Below are 21,705 nucleotides of genomic sequence, written 5' to 3' on the forward strand. Positions count from 1 at the left end.
GGAGTCTGACCTTTGCTTTGGCTTTTAATCAGAGGAGCTCTGATACATAACAGACTGGAGGGTCTCGGGAGAGAGGGAGGGAGCCCAGAAAACAACCAGGCCGAGAGTTTTAGCGTTGTTTCAGAAATCACTGGTTAACATAGATTTATTTACACAGGAAGTGAGCAGAATGTAATTTAAGGTCTAAACACACACGCACACACGCACTCGCACACACCGCGGACCCATGTGACAGCCAGGATCTGAGAAATGACCCTGTGAATGGGTAAGGCACGGACTAGGGGAGGGGGGGAGGGACAGACAAAGGGAGGAAGAGGGAATACAAGAAAAAGTAAGAGGATAGAGGGAGGGAGGAGAGGGGGGAGGAGGTCACATTTCCTCTGTTGGGCCCACTTCCTGTCCTGATCCCAAAATGGAGTGACTGTAAGAATGACATCCCTCCGCCTGTTTGGACGGCCCCCTCCCTCTCCCACACACACACACACACACACACACACACACACGCGCACACACATCAGAGAAACCCAAACCGGCCTCCCGCAGTATCCTACAAAGGAGATGAGAGGAAAAAGCAGGGAGCAGAAAAATATATCCCCAGCGGTCTGTGAAACATAAGGAAGCCTTCGTTTACAGAGGCTCAGGGGTGCAGGACATTCTGTCCTCGTGTGTGTGTGTGTGTGTGATGAGTGGTCTTGTAAGTGTGTGTGTACTGGTGTTGCACTGAGTTTTACTATGTGCTTTATGTACGGCCAAAACATCAGTGAGGATAATTTTGATTTAGTGTCTTTCAGCTACTCAGATGCAATATTAATCAGTTATCAACTATTAAATGAATCGCCAGTTATGCTGATAATCAATGAATCCATTTAAGGTCAAAATTTTAAGTCAAAATTCTCTGGTTCCAGCTTCGTACGTGTAAATATATCTTGTGGTTTCCTTCTCTGTGGCAGTAGACTGAGTATGTTTTGACAGTGGACAGAACACATTTGAGGACGTCGTCTTGGGGTTTGGGAAACAGCGATGAACATTTGACAGAGCAAAAGTTAAATAACTAAACGATGAATCACAGAATACTGGACAGATTAACAGACAGTGAACATAATGGAAAGCTTCCGTGTTTGACTGACACACAGTGATCCAGCTATTTATTTTGATCCTGAGGTTTTTACATGTTTAAATTATATATATATAAAGGCTGATAGCATTATTGTCACACGAAAATATGACCACATTTAGCTGAAATTAGCTTTATTAATTCCTTGAGAAAGGCAAATGGCAACGTGCAACATAAAATTACCTTAAGTTGTACAAACATTAACCATGCTACTGACACATTAACTGTACATATTGTGTCTGTGTTTTATAGATGTGGATTTAAGCGTGCACTTAAAGGAGCTATGTGTAAGAATTTGAGCTGAAAACACTCAAAAATGTATCAAAATGATGAACAGAATATGACGAAATAACAGTTTTGGTATTGTGTAAAACAAGTCTATGACAAGCTGTCTGATGATGATGATGTTGATGATGTTTGGCAGGTGCAGTTCCATAAAAAGAAAACAGTCACGATATGAAACTGCATCACATTCACAACAAGGTCTGTGGATTATCTTGAGTCATCGGGTCGTGATTTCTGCAAAGAGAAGTCTCTGTTGAGTTTTTTTAATGTATTTTCTCGTTGCTTTAAGCATCACAAGCTGAGCGCCCTCCGGCTCCATTATATTCAAGAGAAGGCAGACCAGACATCTACAGCAGATAGCTCCAAAACTCTGCAACGCACACCCAAAATGTTTTAGATGAAATAATTTTAGCCTGCAGGTAAGATGCAAAATATGTATTTCTTACTTTCAGGGTGAACTGTCCCTTTAAGCAATGCCTCACTATAATGCTGGCCTCAGTGGGGTCGCCGAGTCAGCCAGCTCACGCTTCTTTATTTCAATTTTCAGAAGTCCACTGAGCAGACCTGAGCGCCATCACACGTGCTCCACTGTATAGCTGTGTGTGTGTGTGTGTGTGTGTGTGTATATACCACTGCATGTGTGTGAGTGAATTTGGTCTCATGACTCTGGTTACGCTGATGTTTCCCTACGGCTGTTTTGATTGGACCCTCAGCTGAACTCTGATATTTAATGATGAGCCAACTACTCCATCGGTTCCTGCTTCCGCCACACACACACACACACACACACACCAAACAACTGACTCACACAGTGAAAGATAAACAACTAGTGGCTCATTAGCTGATGATTTGGCCGTGACACATCTCTGGACCCAGGGGCGTCACGTCATTAGACCCCTTCTGTTTTAGTTCACGCTGACAGTGGATTTAAGTGGCTGCAGCCTGGAGTCTTATCTGCTCTGCAGGACATCGGTTCTCTTCTGGATCAAGGCCCGGGGGCACGTTAATCATGGGAAACAAGCTCAACTAATAAACACCTATACATGGACAGATGTCGCTAAACAGAACCACACATTTTAAAACTTTGTACAACAATTACATTCAGCACGTGGAAATAATTTAATAATCGATTCCACCTTCTGTTTCCCCGTCTCACCCTCCGTTCTCTCACTCTTTAGAAGAACGGTAGTTTAGTAGAGGGGTAAGAGAGAGACACAGGAGGTAGACGTCTCCCTCTCATGGTTTAAAGGAGTAATGCAGCATTTTAATCTACTCTCATCTTCAACCTTGTAGGTGAGCGACTTAGGCTTTGACAAGTGCTCAGCTGTTAAAGTTCTTCGATCATTAGGGGTCATTTTTTGCACCTTTCGTTCACACAAAATAGGACAATTTTTCCTCTTACATGTAGCGTTATTTATCCAGCTGGTTGTGAGTTGCCAAAATTGCCAAGATGATAATCCAGAAACCTTGCTACAAGCCGTTTCATGTAGGAACTACTTTTTTTTTCAACCGTATACCGTGCTCTTGACAGCGGGGGATGTAAACATTAGTGGCGTCCTCCGGAGCGTCCATGGTAGAAAGAAAATAGTTCTTAAATGAAACCGCTCACAACAGTCAGTGGATCATCTTCTGAAGAGACATTGCTGTTTATATTTTAGCCTCATTATATCTGAGAGAGGGCAGGCAGACATCTCTTCAGCCGATATCTCCAAAACTCAGCAACTCCCACCAAAACCATCGAGATAAACAAAAAGCACTTCAGGTAAGAGGTGATATACATTTTGGTTTTGGGGTGAACTGTCCCTTTATGTAGTAAAGGCATGAGGAGAGCACAAAATCTGTATACAATGACATAAAGTAACCTTTTTACGAGAGATTTCTTATAAGAAAAAAAGTGATTTCTGTAGTTTTCTATGAATTCGAGTCTTCCTGGGGACAAAATCTCTTCCTTGACGTGTTCCCTGGAAGAAAATACTCATCCAGATTGTTCACTTCCAGTCAGATTCTGTGTGAGGCAGTCATGCAGCATGGCTCAGCACGGCTGCACTCACACTCACACATGAATTTAACATCCTTCTTCTGATCCTGAACAGCCTGATCCTGAATATTATCATTACTATTCAACATGAATATGCAGGTTTTGAGTGGAAGCATGTATAATCCCTGCTGTCAACATGTTTGAAATCTGGCTAATTGTTCATAAACGTCCGGAACTGAGCTGTCAGAAGGAAAGTAAACCCAGAGAGACTTCAGAGGTTTCTCTGTTTTTATAGCTTTAAACCTGGAGGCGTGTGTGTCAAAGCTGTTGTTTTGTGGTGTAGAAAGAAGAGAGATGAGATATCAAATGTCAGCTCTCACGTAGCTTAATTAATGCTTCAGAATGCATCATTACCAAATGCTTCATTTACTCTGTAAATTACACACAGTTGTTATTCTGTGACTATCAACACTAACAGCACCGGGTTTGTTTGGGTTTTTTTATCTGACTTGACAGTTACACTCAAATTATACTACAAATTTCTGTAATTGAGACTTTTATTATTTACTTGGCTAATTGTTTTATACCTTATGGTTACTGCTGGTCGTGTGGTATCTAGTAATTATGTCGCAGACTACGACCAACTGAACAGCCCTCGTCTCACCATCTGTTAAAACAGGAGCAAATGCTAAAGGCCCACTTTAGATCCAGTGTTTGTTGATCAGTGTTTCATTCTAAGGTAACGAAAAACACAACGAGAGTTAGGAGATCATTTTATGTTCTCTGGTTTGAGTTTTTTTCTGTTTTCTCAGTGATGAAACAAACTGAGGTGGACAGAGACGTTATCCTTCGAGTAGACCAACAGCCTTCTCAAAATAAGACCTCCAAGCGTTCCTGCTGTCAATAAACGTAAAAGATTTAATGAATGGCTTCAGGTGGAGACAGATCTCACACTACCGTTTGAATTGATAGTGTTGATGGTCGATGTTTCAGTGAGAAGAGACAGCGGAGACGTTTTATGTTACGAAAGAAAAAGTTAACCTGATCGATGCAGAACCAAACAAGGTAATAAACGATACGTAGAGAATTCATCATCTAGCATACAGCTGATACAATTCCCAGATAAAATCTCCTGAGTTTCGTAGTTGCATTTTAACATTTTTATGATTTTTACAAATCTTTTTTATAGCCGTTTGTGTAATAAATATTTAATGTCATATTACAAATGTTAAAAGGCTCTTTGACGAACCAATATTGAAATTACAATAGATTTTAGGGTTAGGTTTATTCTTTCTTAAGTTTAATAGCTTCTAAAAACTATTTTTCATAAGGAACAATCGAGGTGAAAGTTTGCCAGATAAAAACATCATCAATAACATTCTATTATAATTATTATACAACATGCGATGTGCACGAAAAAGGCTCAGCTTTGATCAGATTTAAAACAACAACAGCGACGGCGAGTAACCCAGCTGCTGTCGTCAGAATTTACCAAACACTGACTGAGAGAGCTGACCAAAATACAAATGCAGAAATGTCTTTCTTTCTGGTGTGTTCATGTACCGCAGGATCCAATCGTTCACAGGAAGAGGCTGGTTGAGCAAATAAGATATGCATTTCAACAGACAACAAAGCAAATGTCAACGCCTTCTTTTCAATTAACATGAAACGATTTCTATTCAAACGTCTGTTCTTTATCTCCGTCTGTGCTGACAAACTGATGACACGTCTCGTTTGACTTCATTCTTTGGCACACCCAAAGCATCGATTTAATTAACTCATTCAAAAAAGGTACAAAAGTTTGATTCTTCATCATTCATTCTAATGCAAACCAATAAACAAACCTTCATCCAGCAGTTACAGGGGGGAGATGTCACGAGGCTCTGAGAGCATTTAGTGGCAATTATCTGAGGCTGGAAAAGCTTGAAGCGATGCAAACATTCAGGAGTGGTGAAAAACACAGGATATCTGTTAAAAATTCGTAAACAAAACATGTCTATAAATATAAAGTGGGGCATTGCAGTGGCCGTTGCTGCCTGAACACATTTGGTGATAAGTCCAATTTTCACAGCACATTTTAACAGATGCACTGATATTTGACTATTATCCTCCGTGTACTGACTTCAGTGAAAAACAAGGCTCAGTACATTCCGTTGTACTGCAGCTACATTCAGTAAAGCAGCACGCACACACACACACACGCACATCAAATACATAAAAACAAATAGCAAAGTAAATATTGGGAGTCTTTTTTCAACAGAGGTGCGCAGAGGAGCACAGCAGAGACAACTGTTTAAGTAACAGATTGTGTGCCGAACGTTTCTTTTCTAACATGTAGCCTTCTAACACTGAACCCTATTCTCTTATGGAATCTGTTCTCCAGTGTCTGCGTTACATACAGTGCTGTGACAAAGTCTTCTCAGCTCATAAAGTGTTTGCTGAGCCATATATATATATAAATATATACTCTGGACTCGAGAGCTGTAAGTCTGTGAACATCACCTTCCATTTGAATATATCTGACCCCCTAAAATCTAGTATGGTTGCTATAAGAGTTTAAAGTCCTAAAGTACGACTACAACTGTCATTTTTTCAGAGTGTGATTTATTCAGCACAGTTTTGTTTTGGATTTTTTTTTTTTTTTTTTTTTTTTTTTTTTGAAGTCTATTTCAAATGTATACCTTCATAAAAAAAGTGACACTTTGCAGTTACTTTAAGGTCATATTATATATTTTCTAAATAAAATGTCGGAGAATTATCGACCTATGTCCCCCCTCTTGTTTCCTGTTTTTCTTTAAACTACTACTGATGTATGTTTGTCTGTTTATAGGATATCTGAAAAATGTAAACATATTCAAATGAAGTTTGGTGGAATGGGGCCAAAGAACAGGTGATTTGTTTCGAGGCATTTTAAGTCATTATGTAACACTTTTTCTTTTTTCTAACAAAACTAAATGCAACGTTTGTTGTTGAACCTTATCAAAATCAAAACCTTATCTTTCCCTCCAACTATGTTCTTAATATCTTCTCATTCAATGTCTTGAAATACATCTCCAAGTACATTCTGATGGTGTAACACTTTAAAAAATATGGTTTAAAAACATTATCCTAATCAATATAGCTAATTTTCTTAAACTAGTAATAATACATGTTTATTCAGGATTTAGCAGGATAGCAGCTGCTTTACTTCACACAGTTTCACTGTATGAATCTGAACTCAGAACATTAACGGACATTAGATCCTGAACGTTGCTGTCGGTGTGTCGGGAGATTACTTTAGCTGCCGGACCTTGTGCGCAAATGAAGGGAGGAAATGAACTCATTATTTCTGTTGTTTGGGGTTCGCTGCAGGTAATGTAGTTAATATATTCCTCAATAATGATATACTATTTCAACAGCACACAAACTATTTGCCAGTAACAAAAATATAAATATTTATGATCCAGCCCACCTGAACCGCAGAGCACTGAGTGGCCTCTTCTGATTTCCTTTTTTATATCACTTCTTGATCTATAGCTGCAAGAAAATAAATCTATAAAACAATTCAAGGCATTTAAAAACTTTCTCACAGCACTGTATCTTCCCCCAGAAAACAGGATGGGCTGTGCAGAAGTAATAATCGGGTGCTGTCAGGGATTTCTTAAGCTCCCAAAAAAGTACACCAATGTATGCGTGTGTGTCTCTGAACAGAACAGAGTGTGCAGAGTCATGCGAATGCTATTTGGCATTCGGGGGCAGATAGTAGGGTTGAAACAGTCTCTCGTGGCTGCAGATGTGCAGAGCAGCGTGTGTGTGCATCAGTAACCGTGGAAAACGTGAGGTGAAGTAGCTGACGAAGCCCTCGGGCAGCTCGCCGAGGGTCTCCTGCACGTCCGGTGGCAACTCGTGGTAGTGATGCTTCTGTAACATGAAACGCAAGAATGCAAAAGGTCATAAACACATTGACATGTCAAAGTATGAAAAATGTGTATGAAAAACATAAATGTAAGAGTAAGCATGCGCACTGACCTTATTCCTCATGGCTCTCAGCAGATCTCGAACTGAGTTTCCTTTATATGTCCTGAACCGCCTCAAGTCTGATTGTACACAAGAGGAGATGGATTACACACCACTGATGGTTTTGTACAAGACCAGCACAAGTGTACAAGGTGCGGTTATATGACGCTGTGTGTGTGTGTGTGTGTGTGTGTGTGTGTGTGTGTGTGTGTGTGTACCTATCTGTAGGGGCACAGAGATATGCATCCTCCAGTTGGTTCGAACCACAGCCCTTCCTGCAGTCTCCAGTCGTACCACAATGGGACTGTCAGCCGGTTCCTTCTCTATGCGGTCACTCACATCCTACGTACAGAAACGCACCAAAAGAACTGTTTCTCGTGTCTACAGACAACATTATAGCATAACAAGAGAGACAGTGTTCCTGTGCATATCTATGATCAAATGACAACAAAGAACTGTTTTCACCCACCTGGAAGAAGAGCAGCTGCTTCTCGGGGCTCCAGAAGAACGGATGCTTGAGCACACAGGCGGTGGAGGGGCGGGACTCGGGCTCAGTGCTGATCATTCGCTCAATCAGGTCCTGTGCTATGACGTCATCTGATTTGAGGGAGAATTATTTTTAGGTCTCATGTAGTTTACTGTTTGTGCCATCAGCAGCAGCTATTTTGCACCAATAGCAATGTGTGAACACTTCATGAAAACCAAAAAGAAACTGTTAACTGTTCTATGTGAGCGGGTCCAGCTATTGCAGGAAAATCCCTTGAGCACTGAGTGTATCTGCATGGAAGTTGGATTGTTGCTCATGGTGGTCACAGACCGGATCATTTAATGCAGGAAAGGGAGGTGGTTGAGCGAACACAATTAAGTATTGTGGGCTGCAAAGATAAGGATTCGACTTCAGGCGTGAACCAAGCTAGGGAAAGAAGTGCGCGCAAAGACTGCTCTCACCGTGTATATCCTCCATGAAATGGGAGAGGGAATATTCTCCTGACAAGATGTTGACCTGCCGTCTCAATGCATCACCGAATGGGTGCTGCCCCCTGCTGACCACGAAGTAGAACACACAGCCTGCTGAGAACACGTCCACCGCTGCTGTCTGCAGAGAGAGGAGAAGGAACAGAGTATAAAAAAATTAAACAAAGAGTTTCCAAAGAAAGTCATTAGGGAGGTTACTGGAGATCGTTTTAGGGTGATTCTTCCAGTGTTCATTAGTGTCATTATAACTGACAGGGGCACGTTTAAGGCTGTAGAAGCGTTAGCGGCGTGGGCTTAGCACTAATAATAGTGTTTGTAGTATTTACTGGATAAAGTTGCTAACCTAGATCTTCAAGACTGAATGACTTGCTGTACCAATTGAAAACAATGATTAGCGTCCTGTTGCTGTGGAAAATGCCGGTCTCTATTAGGTGACTGAATGTGCTGGAAGTCGAGCCCAGAATTCGCATGGAGAAAGGGGCGAGAAAAAGATTGGATGTGGTTTTTTTGGGGACGGAAAAATGTATATTCTTTATCAAAAACAAAACGTATAGAGGTTTAAAACAAGCAATCATTCTTTTATTGTACATTTTGCACTCCACTAGGATTTAGGTGACCTTCTAGCGGCATACAAACAGTTTTATCATGGAAAACTAGACTTAATTTTACTTAAAAAAAAAAAAAGAAGATGGCTGAATGTTCAAAAAAAGACAGTTCTTGAACAATAAAATGTGTGAGCATCTTACCGGTTTGTTGCAAGGAGTATCCCGCAGTACTTCCGGAGCTATCCACCCTTCAGTTCCTGGTATTCCCGACCGTAAAGAAAAGCTGGTCCGACCGTCTGGGATCTTCTTACAGAGTCCGAAGTCAGAGATGAGAGCTCGGACCCGACCCAGCGCACTGGGACCAGACAGGAGGATGTTTCTCGGCTTCAGATCACGGTGGACTAAATGAAGAGATGATGGAGAGAGAACAAGACATTTCTTCAGAAAGATGGGAAAGAGGAGGAGGAGGGAAGAATCTAATTTTTTTTTTAGCGTTCAATGTTTAGCAGTGATGAACTGCCTCATACCTATATTGAGTGAGTGGAGGTGTGAGAGTCCACACATCGTCTGTTCCAGCAGACTTACAGGATTCAGCTCAGGAAAGCAGGATGGATCCTCTACATACTGCAGAGAATACAGAAAAACATCTGCTAGTTTGGCTCCTTCAAGGATGGGACGCTAATAACAACATTAGAAGTCATCTAACAAGGCTTCACAGTACTGACCTGTTGCAGGGTCGCAGCACACAACTCGATGGCGATGTAAGTGAAGAGGCGGTCTCTTTCTGTGCAGAAGTATCGGATGACGTTCGGGTGTGTGTCAGAAGCTCGGAGGAGCTGCACCTCACGTTCTGCTACCTCGAAACACTCCGGCAGGATTCGCTTCACTGCAACATTACGTCCATCAAACTGACCCCTAAAGTCACAAAAGGAGAGGGACGTGACATATCCTGCACCGTGAGACGAGGACATGATGTGGATTGTTGGTAAACACACAGTGAAGAACATTTGCTGTGTTTTAAAGTAAATTGCCAGTTTTGAATGTTGTGGTCATTTAAGTCAAAGCTGTGTATACTTTTTGTTGCTGTGAGAATATTCTAATCTTATCACTAAACAAAATAAAACAAAACTAAACCAGATCTGAATCAAATTGTGGATTTGGAGAATCGTTACACCTCAACCTTTTCATTTTGTTTAATATTTACATGCATTATATATTGTATATTACACAGTTCAGTTCATTGATGTACCACAAATAACCACTTGAAAGTGGTATTAAACAAAGGTCTACCTGGATGATAAAATATCAGTTTTGCTTGAAAATGCTTCACAGAAAGGGACAGAAATGTAAAATTTCAACCTGAACTTTTGATTAAGGCCGATATTAGGAACCGTTGAAACAGCACTGTGTTAAAATACAAACACTGCACCTGAAGACAAAAGTTCCCGCTGTGCCGTGTCCGAGCACCTCAGATGGAGTGAAGGAGATTTTTCCCACCTGTACCTCCTCAGTATTCCCTTCTGAGGGAGAAATAAAGGAAGAGTGAAGGAGAAATGATTCAGTCTCATTTAATCGGTGCAGGACATAAAAGAATAATGTCTGAACACGCACGGTGTGGTGTGTTACCTGCTGTGGGTCTGAGCCCTGCGGTGCCATTTACGCCGACCTCTGAGGTGCTGCTGCTGTGAGAGTGAGGACTCGGCGGAGGGTCAGGAGATGCTGGCTGAGAGTCTGGATATAAGAAATACAGTACGTCTCTTCCAAGTTTTTACTGTATCCAACTTAATCAAGGAAATGAATAATACATTTCAGATTTCTAGGCTTTGAGTAAAGTGCTGCTTCAACACTACTTCATGCATTTTAATAATGCTTAAAAAATGCAATGCAAAGATAAATGCTTAATCACTGAACGTAGCCCCGAGGTCATTACATACAGCATAACAGAGAACTGGATTTATGAGTTACTTACCACTGGAGAGGTTTGTGTCAGTAGAGAGGGTTGCTTCTGAAGATATTGAGGTCACTGTCTGCACATTTGTCTGCATGTTTGTTTGCATACGCTGGAGACGAGTCTCAAAAGCCTCCTCCAGCTGCCTTTGTGCTTTCAGGTGCTGGGCTGCACGCTGGAGACAAACACACAGATCGAATTAAGTGCTGTTAGAAGATGAAGCACTACTTAGAATATGCAAGAAGGTTAGTAAACAAAGATCCTTTCGAGAAAGACTATAAGATGATTAAACCCTCCTTTGCAACACCATCGATAAAAACTAAGCAACTACTGTTCGGCTGAAATGTCATGGAAAACAAACCCCACTTAAACCACTGCTTAAAAAAAGAGATTTAAAGTGCATGTCATCCCATAATCCCTGTTTCTACTGGTATTATAGTATAATGACTTCACTAGATGATGATGAAAGTGATTAATACATGAATATAAAAATATTTCTCAGCTGACATTGTCTTCATACGTCTGTATGTCTGTAACAAAGCATTCTTTCATCACTCTGATAATTCCACTGAATCACCCTCACAGTAAATATATGAATATCGACCATGTGATTGTTATTTACACACTGCGATGGAAATTTTGTACTTCATGAAGAGAGATGTGAGGTGAAGTATTACACAGGAATGTTCAATGTAACTGTTTAACGTGACCTGTGACCTTGTTTTAGGTTGTTTTATGACCCGTGTAAGGTATTGAAATATCTCTGAAGGTTAACACTTCCTTCTCTGTGAACTATTGCCTTTAGTGCAGGAGGGCATAAATTAGTAATTAACAGAGTGAAAACACACCGGCAGAGACAGATAAATGCCACGCTTTTCTCCGAAGACATTGAGTCTTCACTTTGTAACAGACTGTGTTGCTCTGTGAATGCTCCTCTTGTACAAGATTAAAACCTTGTTTGAACTTTGAGCTGACTCCGATCTCCTTCCTCCAGTTCTAAATTATCGCAGAATTATTTTAACACACACCACGATGACTTAATGTCCTGTTCATGATGTGATACCATAGAACGGACAAAGTAAACACCGGCTTCACATGTTGCTACTGCTATTCAACAGCTGGCCCAACAAAGTCCAACACATAGGCTTCCAATGGCTCAAATTTTATAGATTTTCATTACAGCTTTTTTTTCCCACAAGTGTAAAAAGTCTTAAAAGGTGCCCTGTGGTGTTTTCTTGCATACAAACAAATACAATGTTTATATTAAGTGATAAACACCAAAACACATTGTGTACCCTGCAGGTCTAGTCTCCCACAGCGCTGTGTCAGCAACAAAGAAAGGCCTGGCTGAACGATTCTCATTATGGCACAGGCGGAAAAAAAACAAACACCTTAGCTTGTTTGTACCCCTTTACACCAATTACAATGGTCTGGGGCAGCGCTTAACCCAGAATGCAGCAACAGTGACCCTGCAAAATAGTGTCCGCGTTAATGTGTTTTGCAGATGGGGAGGTGAGGCCTGGCATCGAATCATTAGCGAACAGGTTAGAGTTAGGGTAATTTACCATTGATAGCGTGTACATTGAGAGAGATTTTGCAAACACTAAAACCCAGATAGAAGAATGCTCACATCTTCTGCATCACAAAATGCACTGCGACACCATCAGTAAGCACTCCTGTAATTGCACGGGTTTGTTTGATGGTATTAATCCATGTAACATAACACCTTAACAAGTTTGCATATATAATATATTCCCTCAGCGCAGAGAGTGAGTGCATCGCTCACGACTGCTGATTATGTATGGAGTGACGCTATTTCCAAAGTAGCTGACAGAAAGAAAGGCGCCTTTTAGCCAATTTCAAGCAGAACTGACTAAACTCACTTCCTAGCACACCCCGCTGGTCTAACAAATTAAAGCTGAATGCATTTTCTTCCTAATAAAATATTTGCCAGCTGATTTTTTTTTTTTATCCAGCATTTTTTACATTCTTGTTTACTAATGGTGCATTGCAGCTTATCTATCGCTTGCTCCACGATTTTGAAATATTTATACATATTGCTTGGGGGGTTGATGAAGAATATTCCGGTACATGACAGATCCTAATAATGCCCAGTAAAAATAGATATAGGAGGCTGATGAAAACTGCGTTGCCTCTAACATAAAAGACCTCTTTGGATGCAATTATGATCACAGACCAAAGGTTCATAATTGTTCGGGTGTATCTCAGAATGTATATTTTCCCTAACAGTCTCCCACAGAGGCATGCAGTTCCCCCCATTTGTTTGAGATTATAACCTAAAAAACTTTATGTCAATAACAGATAGACATGGAGACATACTCACAATGGGGTACGTGAGCGCCAAAGCCAACCATCCTCCCAGCAGCAGCGTCAGAACAGCCAGAGTAAGACGGTCCTGAGTCATATAGACAGGAAGCACAGTGGCCGGTTTCTCTGTCTGTCCTGATGTCTTCCCACCAACACCTCCTCTATTAGTATCAGTGCCGCTCTGGCTATCATCATATGTCTGGAACTGAAGGACACAATAACAGCGATAAGAAACAATGGAAATATAATGAGGTTTCATTAGGATTGTTTCTATCTGTGTTTTCATTAATGTTCTCCGTAAAGCAGTGTCTCTGGGACCGCTCTAAGTAGGTTTTAATGGACGGTGATAGCCTGATAGAAGACGATCATTGTCTGATATCATTTCGGTGATTCTCTGATTCCAACAGAGAGGTTTGGACCTGTGACTCACGTAGCGCCGGTGGTCGTAGGGGTCAGGGGAGACGGGGGAGGCAGAAGGCCGAGGAGGGATGACTGCCTCACCAGAACGCTGCAGGTTGTGTGGGAATTCCCTCAGCATGGTGGTGTGAGCTATTGGAGGGAGCTCGTGATGACCTGAACCACACAAACACACAGGTTCGATGAATTGAAAGCAATTTGTGTTTGTGTCAGAGACTGGCTCACTGCCTTGTCTGGTCACTAAATCAAAGAGATATTCTAATTTTGAGGGTTATTTGTGACCTTTCTCTTAAAGTGGTAATTTTGAAGATCTTCAAATAAAGGTCATATTGATAACATTTCCATGTAGAAAAATGCAATTCATCATAGAGCAGAGCTTGTAGAAAGGTGCACAATAGCAGTATCTCATTTCTTTAAGTGTGAATTAATAATTTTAATTATCTCTGTGTAAGAAGTGTGTGTGTGTGTGTGTGTGTGTGTGTGTGTGTGTGTGTGTGTGTTCACCTATCAGTAGCCAGTGGTTTTTCTGGCTGCTTGTGCTCCCTGCTGGATATCGTACATCAGTGGATGGTGTAATCTCACACTCCCCTCGCTCTCCCTCCGTCACCTCAGTCGTCAGCGGACCCTCAATTCTAGCCAGGGTCAGTCCCCGAGGCTGTCATGGCAACCAGAAGCACAACCAGTCACATGACAGCGATCTCGTTATCACTATGATCAGTATTAATTTGTTACTGCCAGATACACCTGGTGTGCTATACTTTAATAGCTATTTTTGGTCTATTAGAGCAGAAAGGATATTCCCCACATGTGTGACCTAGATGCTTAAGGAAATTGGGTTTGTGGATGTAATTATATGATAAAAAATAGATTAAACAACTCACCACTAAAGAGACTCCGAGGTGGACAAGGGAGGTGGAGGCATAGAGGTGAGAGTCCAATTTTCCTACGTAGAGTGTGGGTCTTAAGGAAAAAAGTTTAATTAATATGAAAAACTGATGTTAAAAAAAGGAATTCATCGAGCTCAGGACAAGAAATAAATGATTCGATTTGGGGTATTCCACAATATAGCAATTAATAAAAAAAAATCCAGAATATTTTGGAATCAAGTGTTTGTTTACTGGGGAATTTAAGCCAGTTTTCATTACACTTCTGTCAAAAAAAATGCATGTTGGTTTCATGCCTGTTGCGTGGTGAAGCTCCAGAAAGGTTTTGTGGACTACAAAACTTCACTTCACATTTCCATTGGCATTGGGGTGAGTAGATAATGACTAAAGTTTCAATTTTGGATGAACTTATCCTTTAAAAAACACTGTACGGGTACTGTGTATTAAACTTAAGTAGCAGTGCTTAAAGCTGCCTTATCAGCCAACTTGCAGTGGAGAAACAGAGCTCACCGGGGAATGAACAGAGTTGGGTGATATTTTTAACACAGCTTATCTTTTGCCTGTAGTAAATGAATTAGTGCGTGTGATAATATTTCCCCTAGGTATCCGGATTGACAATCACAGACTCAGCAGCTCTTTTCTGCCTTGTCTGTTAAATTCGTATGCCAGGACACCTTTATTTTGTTATCACTCACTTAAAGTTGAAGGAACTTGAACAATGCCTCTGGTTGTACAAGGAATTTGAAACAAATGGTGGCCAAGCTTTATGTAAAACCTTCTAATTACGACTTTAATAAACCACTATGTGTACATGTAAACTTTCTCTTACACAAGTTGAGTTTTTTGGCTGGCCTGCTCCTTCACAAACTGATAGCTCCACTTTAATGAAGAGTGCGCCTCTGCCTGGCCGTTGGCAGAGGAGAAGGTGAGGAAGCGTAGCGTTTCAATGGCGAGGGTGAGGTGGGGGGCGTGTCTTAGTGAGTCACCAGAGTACAGGTAGACACCTACAACGGGTGATCCATAGTTCTGACTCCACAAGACGTCCCCTGGAAGACAAAAAACAAACATGTGCAGCCTTACTATGGGGAAGAGATGAAAAAAATGAAGGAACACATACAGTAAATGCTTTTTTACATATATAGGTATTAATATTCATATAGTGAAAACCACACACCTCTCCCTACCTGACTCTCTGTCAACTGTCACAACAAGACCATCACCACTCGACACAAGATGCGCCATCTCTGGAGGTACAACAGGTAGTACAATGTCAGTTTTGATGGACGTTGGAATATGAAACCTTAAAGCTGTCACGAGATTTCACACATTCTTTCGAGATTCATCAGACATCCTCGTTTATTTTGTTGTTCATTGTCGACACACTTCATCTGGTTGTTTTGAATATATATATACAACCTAAGAAGCACTCAGAGAAACACATACTTTCAAATAAGGTTGCACTACAAAATGTATAGTTTATCATCTTAAATGTACATCTCAAACAAAACATGCATCAGAATAAACAACCACAATTAGTATTTCACTGCTGAAAAGACGGTAGGAAAGGTAGAAACCCTAGAACAACCAGAATGCAATGCATCACAACGAACTGATAAAGAGCTGATTGGTAATGTACTGAGAGTTGGGAGGCGTTTGGTTCTGGCTCAAAGTTTGTTTTGAAACAGGCAACACTAAGACTGCCAGCTGGTAAAAACAAAATTGTACTTACATCTTAACAATACACTTGTTTACACTTATGATACAGTTTTAGATGAGAAATAGGCAGTGTAGTCACAGAGTCTTTGTGATCTTTGTGTCCATGGATGGAGGCATACAAAAATGCGGAAAAAAAATCTGAAGTTAATTCAACTACACTAATATCTGCCATATTCTATTTGTGTCATTTACATATACTACTAACATTGTAGTGGTACAAAGCTGGTTGAAAATCTGCAATGTTCCTGTGTAAGTGCAGCACTTTCTAAGTTGCAGGGAAAATGTTCTCACAAAGTTAAAAAATCCTTTGAAAGTTAAATCTTTCAAAATATGAATGACTTTGTTATGGTTTTTGTTTTGTTCATTTTACAGGATTCTGTTGACGGGTGTATGAGATATTCTGCACACGAATAAGCAGAAATGAAAACAACTCCTATGAAATATAAACAGCTAAACATTAAGGGTGTTTGTGATCTTGAAAATAGTACCTGGCCAGAAATCGATAAATAATACAATTTTGCACTGACTGAAATGTTAGATTTAATAAAATGAAAATAAGTGCAGAGAACCTAAAACAGTCTATTTTATCATTCCATGCAGTACTTTTTCTCCTCAAATGAACCTGTTCAGGCTCAGGATAGCCGTAGACATGTTTTTTTAATCAGGTTCTTAATGCTCTGACACATCACAAAGCAGCTTCTGCAAGGCTGCCATCAATTCATCTTGACATTAAAGTAATCCAGGTAATTCACCTGTAAATATTAGTCTGCGTAATCAAATGTGTGCAGGCCAGAGATGTGTGTGTGTGTGTGTGTGTGTGACAGACGTACTGTAATCTTGTTTCTCATCGTAAGGCGGAGCTGAGTAATCATTGTACGTAGCATTCCACCGCAGCTCCCGTCTATTAGTATCAAACATAGTAACCATGTATTCTGGAAAACAGACAGGTGCAAAGCTCATTAACAGTTAGCCAAGATGCATCATACTACCTAATCCATGTGTGTTCGTGTGTGTGTGTGTGTGTGTGTGTGTGTGTGTGTGTGTGTGTCTGCACCTGTGGGACATACCTGTGCGACCAATGTAGAGCAGAGGAGTGTTGGGGCAGATGGACTCAGAGGAGGAGGTGGTCAAACTGGTTTGTTTTTCACCCGTCTCAGGATCCACCACGAACCACACATCCTGCTTTTTACCTTCATGTGCACACATGCACACACAGACAGACAAACATGTGAAAAGACACGCCAATTAGCAAACGGGATTGAAGTGGGTCAAATATTTAGAGTACTTGGCGTATTTGTCATAGTCTTTCTGACAACTGTCTGTCTAACACAGGATAATGAAGTAGGTCTGATATTTTTCTGCATATCTCTCTCTCTCTCTTTCTCCCTCACACACAAACACACACACATCGGTGTCTCACCTGTATAGAGAATACCATCAGAGCTCCTGCAGGGAGCTGACTGAACCAGCTCTGGGATGGTGAACGGCAGTTTCTGCAGATTGATCCAAACAACATTGTCATCAAGTGAAAACTGACACACAAAACCTGGTTAACACACACACATACACACAGACACACACTCTGCCTTCTTTACCATCAAGCCCTCCTTGTGCTTGCCGCCCAGGATATACAAACTGCCATCGTTCGGGTCTGGGAGAAAACTCGGCCTGCAAAAACAACATTCAGTCCACTGATTGCACGAGGTGTGTTTAGGGTTGAGTATCTGCTGTTCCTTCTTTACCAATGCATTACTTTGTCTTAATAAATATATTATATATTTTGAATACAAATGTGCCTTTTGGTACATAAGTTGTCGATACAGTGCTACAAACACATCACAAAAAACACTCAGTCCTGTGTGTTGCTCGTATGTTTATGTGCTGTGTAAGTTTGTTACTCACTCTGTGAGGTAGACAGGTACTTGGATAATGGGGTCTGAAAGAAATCAAAGAACAATTTAATGAGAAATGTCTTAAAATTTAAATTACTAGGGATCAACCGGCATGTTTTCTTTCAGGGCCAATATTGTTACTGGTTATAAGTAAGCCAAGAGAATGATAAACGATACTTGGAACCGATATACAGTACATATATTTGATGTAAAAATTAGATATATCGGTGTTATCGTCTGTTATTGGCACCACAGTTATATCTGTATCTGTGTATTTTTTGTTGATATCGACCCATATGAAAACTTTTTGGTTTTAAAGAACACAGTGCAGAAAGTGATACTGAAGGTATTTATTATTATCACATCAATCGAGTGAAGTTTGGAGTTAATTTACGCTTCAAATAACACAAAAGTGGTGATCTTGCTGAACAAAACGTGTAAGTATCATAAGCTTGTGTTTTCCACAGAGCTTATCTTTGGTGACATTCAAAAATCCGAATGAAAATTTCTGTAGGCTGTACCGCTCTATAGAGTCACAGAGCGGTGACTACAGGCAGAGAATGGTGCAGATGTTGCATCAGAGCCATGTAGTAAGCAGTAGTAGCATACTATAATTGGGAAAGTGCTGAACATAATGAAGCCAAATATCAGTCTATCCCTAGAAATAAGAATTAGTGTAATTATGTTTATGTTTATGTGCATGAACCTTCTCTCAGGGTCCACTTGATGTCGCCTGTCTGTTTGGAGACAGCGTGCAGACTACCATCCAGTGTTGAGACGAACAGGAGGGATTCTGGGAGTGTGACTGATCTGACCCCTCCAACCTGATAGGTCGCCAGAAAGAGAGAGAGAGAGAGGGAGAGAAACACTTCAGGCCAGCTGTCTGACAGGGAGTTAAGACACCATGTCACGTACCTTTCAGCACAGCTTGCCTAGAGCATATGTGTGTGTGTTTGTGCGAGTGGAGTGGGTGTGTCAAGTCTGCCAAGGGTTGACAATCCAGTCCTGCTGATGAAGTTTCTGCTTTAATGGTTGTAGACTGCTTTGTTCCTCATTTAACCAGGATATCCTTATCCCCCCTCCCAACACTCCACTCTTTATTGTGTGTTCACCACTCCCTTGTTTACCCACAAAGGGGTGGCAACTGACCTGCACTGTGTGGTACAAGCACACACTACTGTGTCAAGAGGTGGGCTGAGACGCTCCCTCACACACACACACACACACACACACACACACACACACGGCAAGTATTAACTTTCTACAGGCAATTTGGATCAAACGTCCTCTCATATCCTGGCAACTTTAGTCGAGCCTGAAATAGACACAGAAGCGCGGTGGGATGCCAGTTGCGGTCTCAGCTGCGCATAAATAGCAAGACACAAGCAGTATTAACAACAACAAACACAGTTCGACGTTACAAAGTTTACCTGAAATAGTTTGCCGTCCCAGGACAGCAGGAGAAGAGACAGCAACAGGCGACCGAGAGGCCCCATGACCCCCGGAGCGCTTTTTGTCATGGCTCTGAACAAACTAACTGACAGCTTATTGAACTAACAACAGAGGTCGAACTCTCTCTCCATTTCCAGCGCGAGCGTCCATCCGTTAGAAAGTGAGCACTGGTCGTTTAACATCGCGACAAGCCAAGCGAGGAGTTAACCAGCACGGTGAAATGTAAGCTAGCAGTCCCGCTTTAAATCCATAATAACAGCAGCGCAGCCGTTTTGTCACTATTCCATATTTCCGTGTTGGGACGGAACCGGTGACGTCAGGAGCGAACTGTCAAAGCTGGGAGGTGGGCGGGGTTTACACGCTCTCCGCAGCCGAGTGAGGGGAGGCTCGGCCAATGGGAGGAGAGGCAGGGGACAGAGGGGGAGGAGCTGTGGAAGCGGCTGGAACACGTGGAAACAGACAGCAGGACGGTTGTGAACGCAACAAGCGCAGCTTTTTGTGCAATGGAAAGTGGTGGAGGCCGGCTTTCTTTATTGTTCTGTCTCTCTCTCTGCACCCCCATCAGTCCCATACACATCCTGTGCACACACCTACATCACTGGTGGAAACTACTTTAACTTACTTTCTGTTGTATTTTAGTTTCTGTAGGCTATAAACAGCACCAAACCTCCATTTTACTGAATTTCAGAGGGAAATATTCACCTTTTTACTTTTAATTCTGCTGCGTTTTTATTTGTCAGGCAGATGCATTACAGATTAAGATTTAAAATAATTTAGAAAATATAGTCTGATGGCAGGGCTGGATGAAAGGGACAGATTACTGTAAGCAGACTATTTTACAGCCCCCCCAAACAAATTACATAAATGCCTCATGATTATTATAATACTCACTAATTTAGTCATACACTGCTCAAAATTAGTTTGTGCAATAGAAGTCAGATGAAACGTGTCGCATTACTTTTGGGGACCAAAATTATTCATAAAACACTAAAAAATGAAAAATTCAGATATGTCACAGAATAAACGATCAAGGGAAACACTAAATTCTCCCACTATCCCTAACTAATTTGAATAGTGTATTTAAGCTCATCTATTTATATTTCAGTATTCATACACAACTGGTTGCCGTGTAAAGTATAGCTAATGAACACTGAAATAACATTTCAGACTGGAGATTCTTCTAGAAGTAGACAGTCATTCTCCCCTCTGTCCTGGTCCTCTAGTGCCAACAGAGCCTCAGCATGTGCCTAAGTCCTATGCCGATATCCTGCCGAGGCAAATGGATGCTTAATGCTGAACAGCTGAACAAAATGTTGTCGAAATGGCCAAGTGTAATATTAAAATCCCGGGAGCTGCAATGTTTTCATGAAAGGTAAAATGTGTCACACCATATGATTTTAAATACCAAGTGTTGTGGTGCTAAATGCCCCGGCCAAGGAATCATATCCACCAGATGTCAATAATCATGCTTGCTTTGCTTTCTTCAATGAGAATGAAATGCAAAATTACCATTCCCACTACAATCATGACTCAACCGCCCACATCTCTTTTACAATACATGAAACTTATATCTAGTAAACAATGATTTGACACATGTAGTATATATAAAAGCACCATTTGTTTGCCTCCTTTCCTTCTGATTCATTTTGCCTCTTTATGAAATGCAGGCCTGAGCTGTGTCTTATATAATAATTTTAAACTATGAAAGGAGTAGTTTTACTTTTGAGACTACATTGTACATTTTGATGATAATTCTTACATACTTCCACTTAATGTGGGTACTCTAGCATTTAAGCATTACATTTTCATAATCCTTGAGAACTCACAAGAGACTAATTAAAGACAGAGCTGTCAGAATGAAAACAGTACAGGCCAAAATGTCCTGACTTTAAGCCCTTAATGTGTCAAGCCGGAAAAGAAAAAATCTGGATCGTTCAATTTCCCCGAAATGCAGCAAAACCATCTGTCACTATACCCAGACTTCCTGGTAAACACCCACGTGTTTTAAACTACTGTATACACCCCCAATTTGTAAAACCTTGTTTAAAATCAGTAGGTCTCTTGAGATGGAATATATAATCCCTTATATTAATTATTAAAAGGGATCTTTCTTTAAGTAGCTACAGAGGACCTTCAACTTCTGTTTTCAAAGCCTGAGTAGCACTCAACAGATTA

At 41.0% G+C, this 21,705-nt stretch overlaps 1 protein-coding gene across 2 annotated transcripts; it reads right to left on the minus strand.

Moving 5' to 3' along the window:
• Nucleotides 1–5,110: 5,110 nt before the first annotated feature.
• On the minus strand, nucleotides 5,111–19,868 carry ern2 (endoplasmic reticulum to nucleus signaling 2). Of its 2 annotated transcripts, XM_030417194.1 has the most exons (24): nucleotides 19,509–19,868; nucleotides 18,785–18,902; nucleotides 18,089–18,122; nucleotides 17,782–17,854; nucleotides 17,607–17,679; nucleotides 17,254–17,376; nucleotides 17,017–17,118; nucleotides 15,655–15,714; nucleotides 15,300–15,516; nucleotides 14,468–14,546; nucleotides 14,091–14,241; nucleotides 13,600–13,742; nucleotides 13,186–13,374; nucleotides 10,863–11,016; nucleotides 10,520–10,624; nucleotides 10,323–10,413; nucleotides 9,619–9,808; nucleotides 9,421–9,517; nucleotides 9,095–9,294; nucleotides 8,322–8,469; nucleotides 7,843–7,970; nucleotides 7,592–7,715; nucleotides 7,386–7,453; nucleotides 5,111–7,277 (listed from the first exon to the last, which is right to left on the minus strand). In XM_030417194.1, the coding sequence occupies exons 1-24, from the start codon at nucleotides 19,596–19,598 to the stop codon at nucleotides 7,095–7,097; spliced, it is 2,940 nt and encodes a 979-aa protein (XP_030273054.1). In that variant the 5' UTR covers nucleotides 19,599–19,868; the 3' UTR covers nucleotides 5,111–7,094. The 2 variants fall into 2 exon arrangements, with proteins under 2 accessions (XP_030273054.1, XP_030273062.1); XM_030417202.1 differs by lacking the exon at nucleotides 17,017–17,118.
• Between the last annotated feature and the right edge of the window lie 1,837 nt (nucleotides 19,869–21,705).

The sequence above is a fragment of the Sparus aurata genome, chromosome 1, assembly GCF_900880675.1.
Source record: "Sparus aurata chromosome 1, fSpaAur1.1, whole genome shotgun sequence".
NCBI classification, from domain to species: Eukaryota; Metazoa; Chordata; class Actinopteri; order Spariformes; family Sparidae; genus Sparus; species Sparus aurata.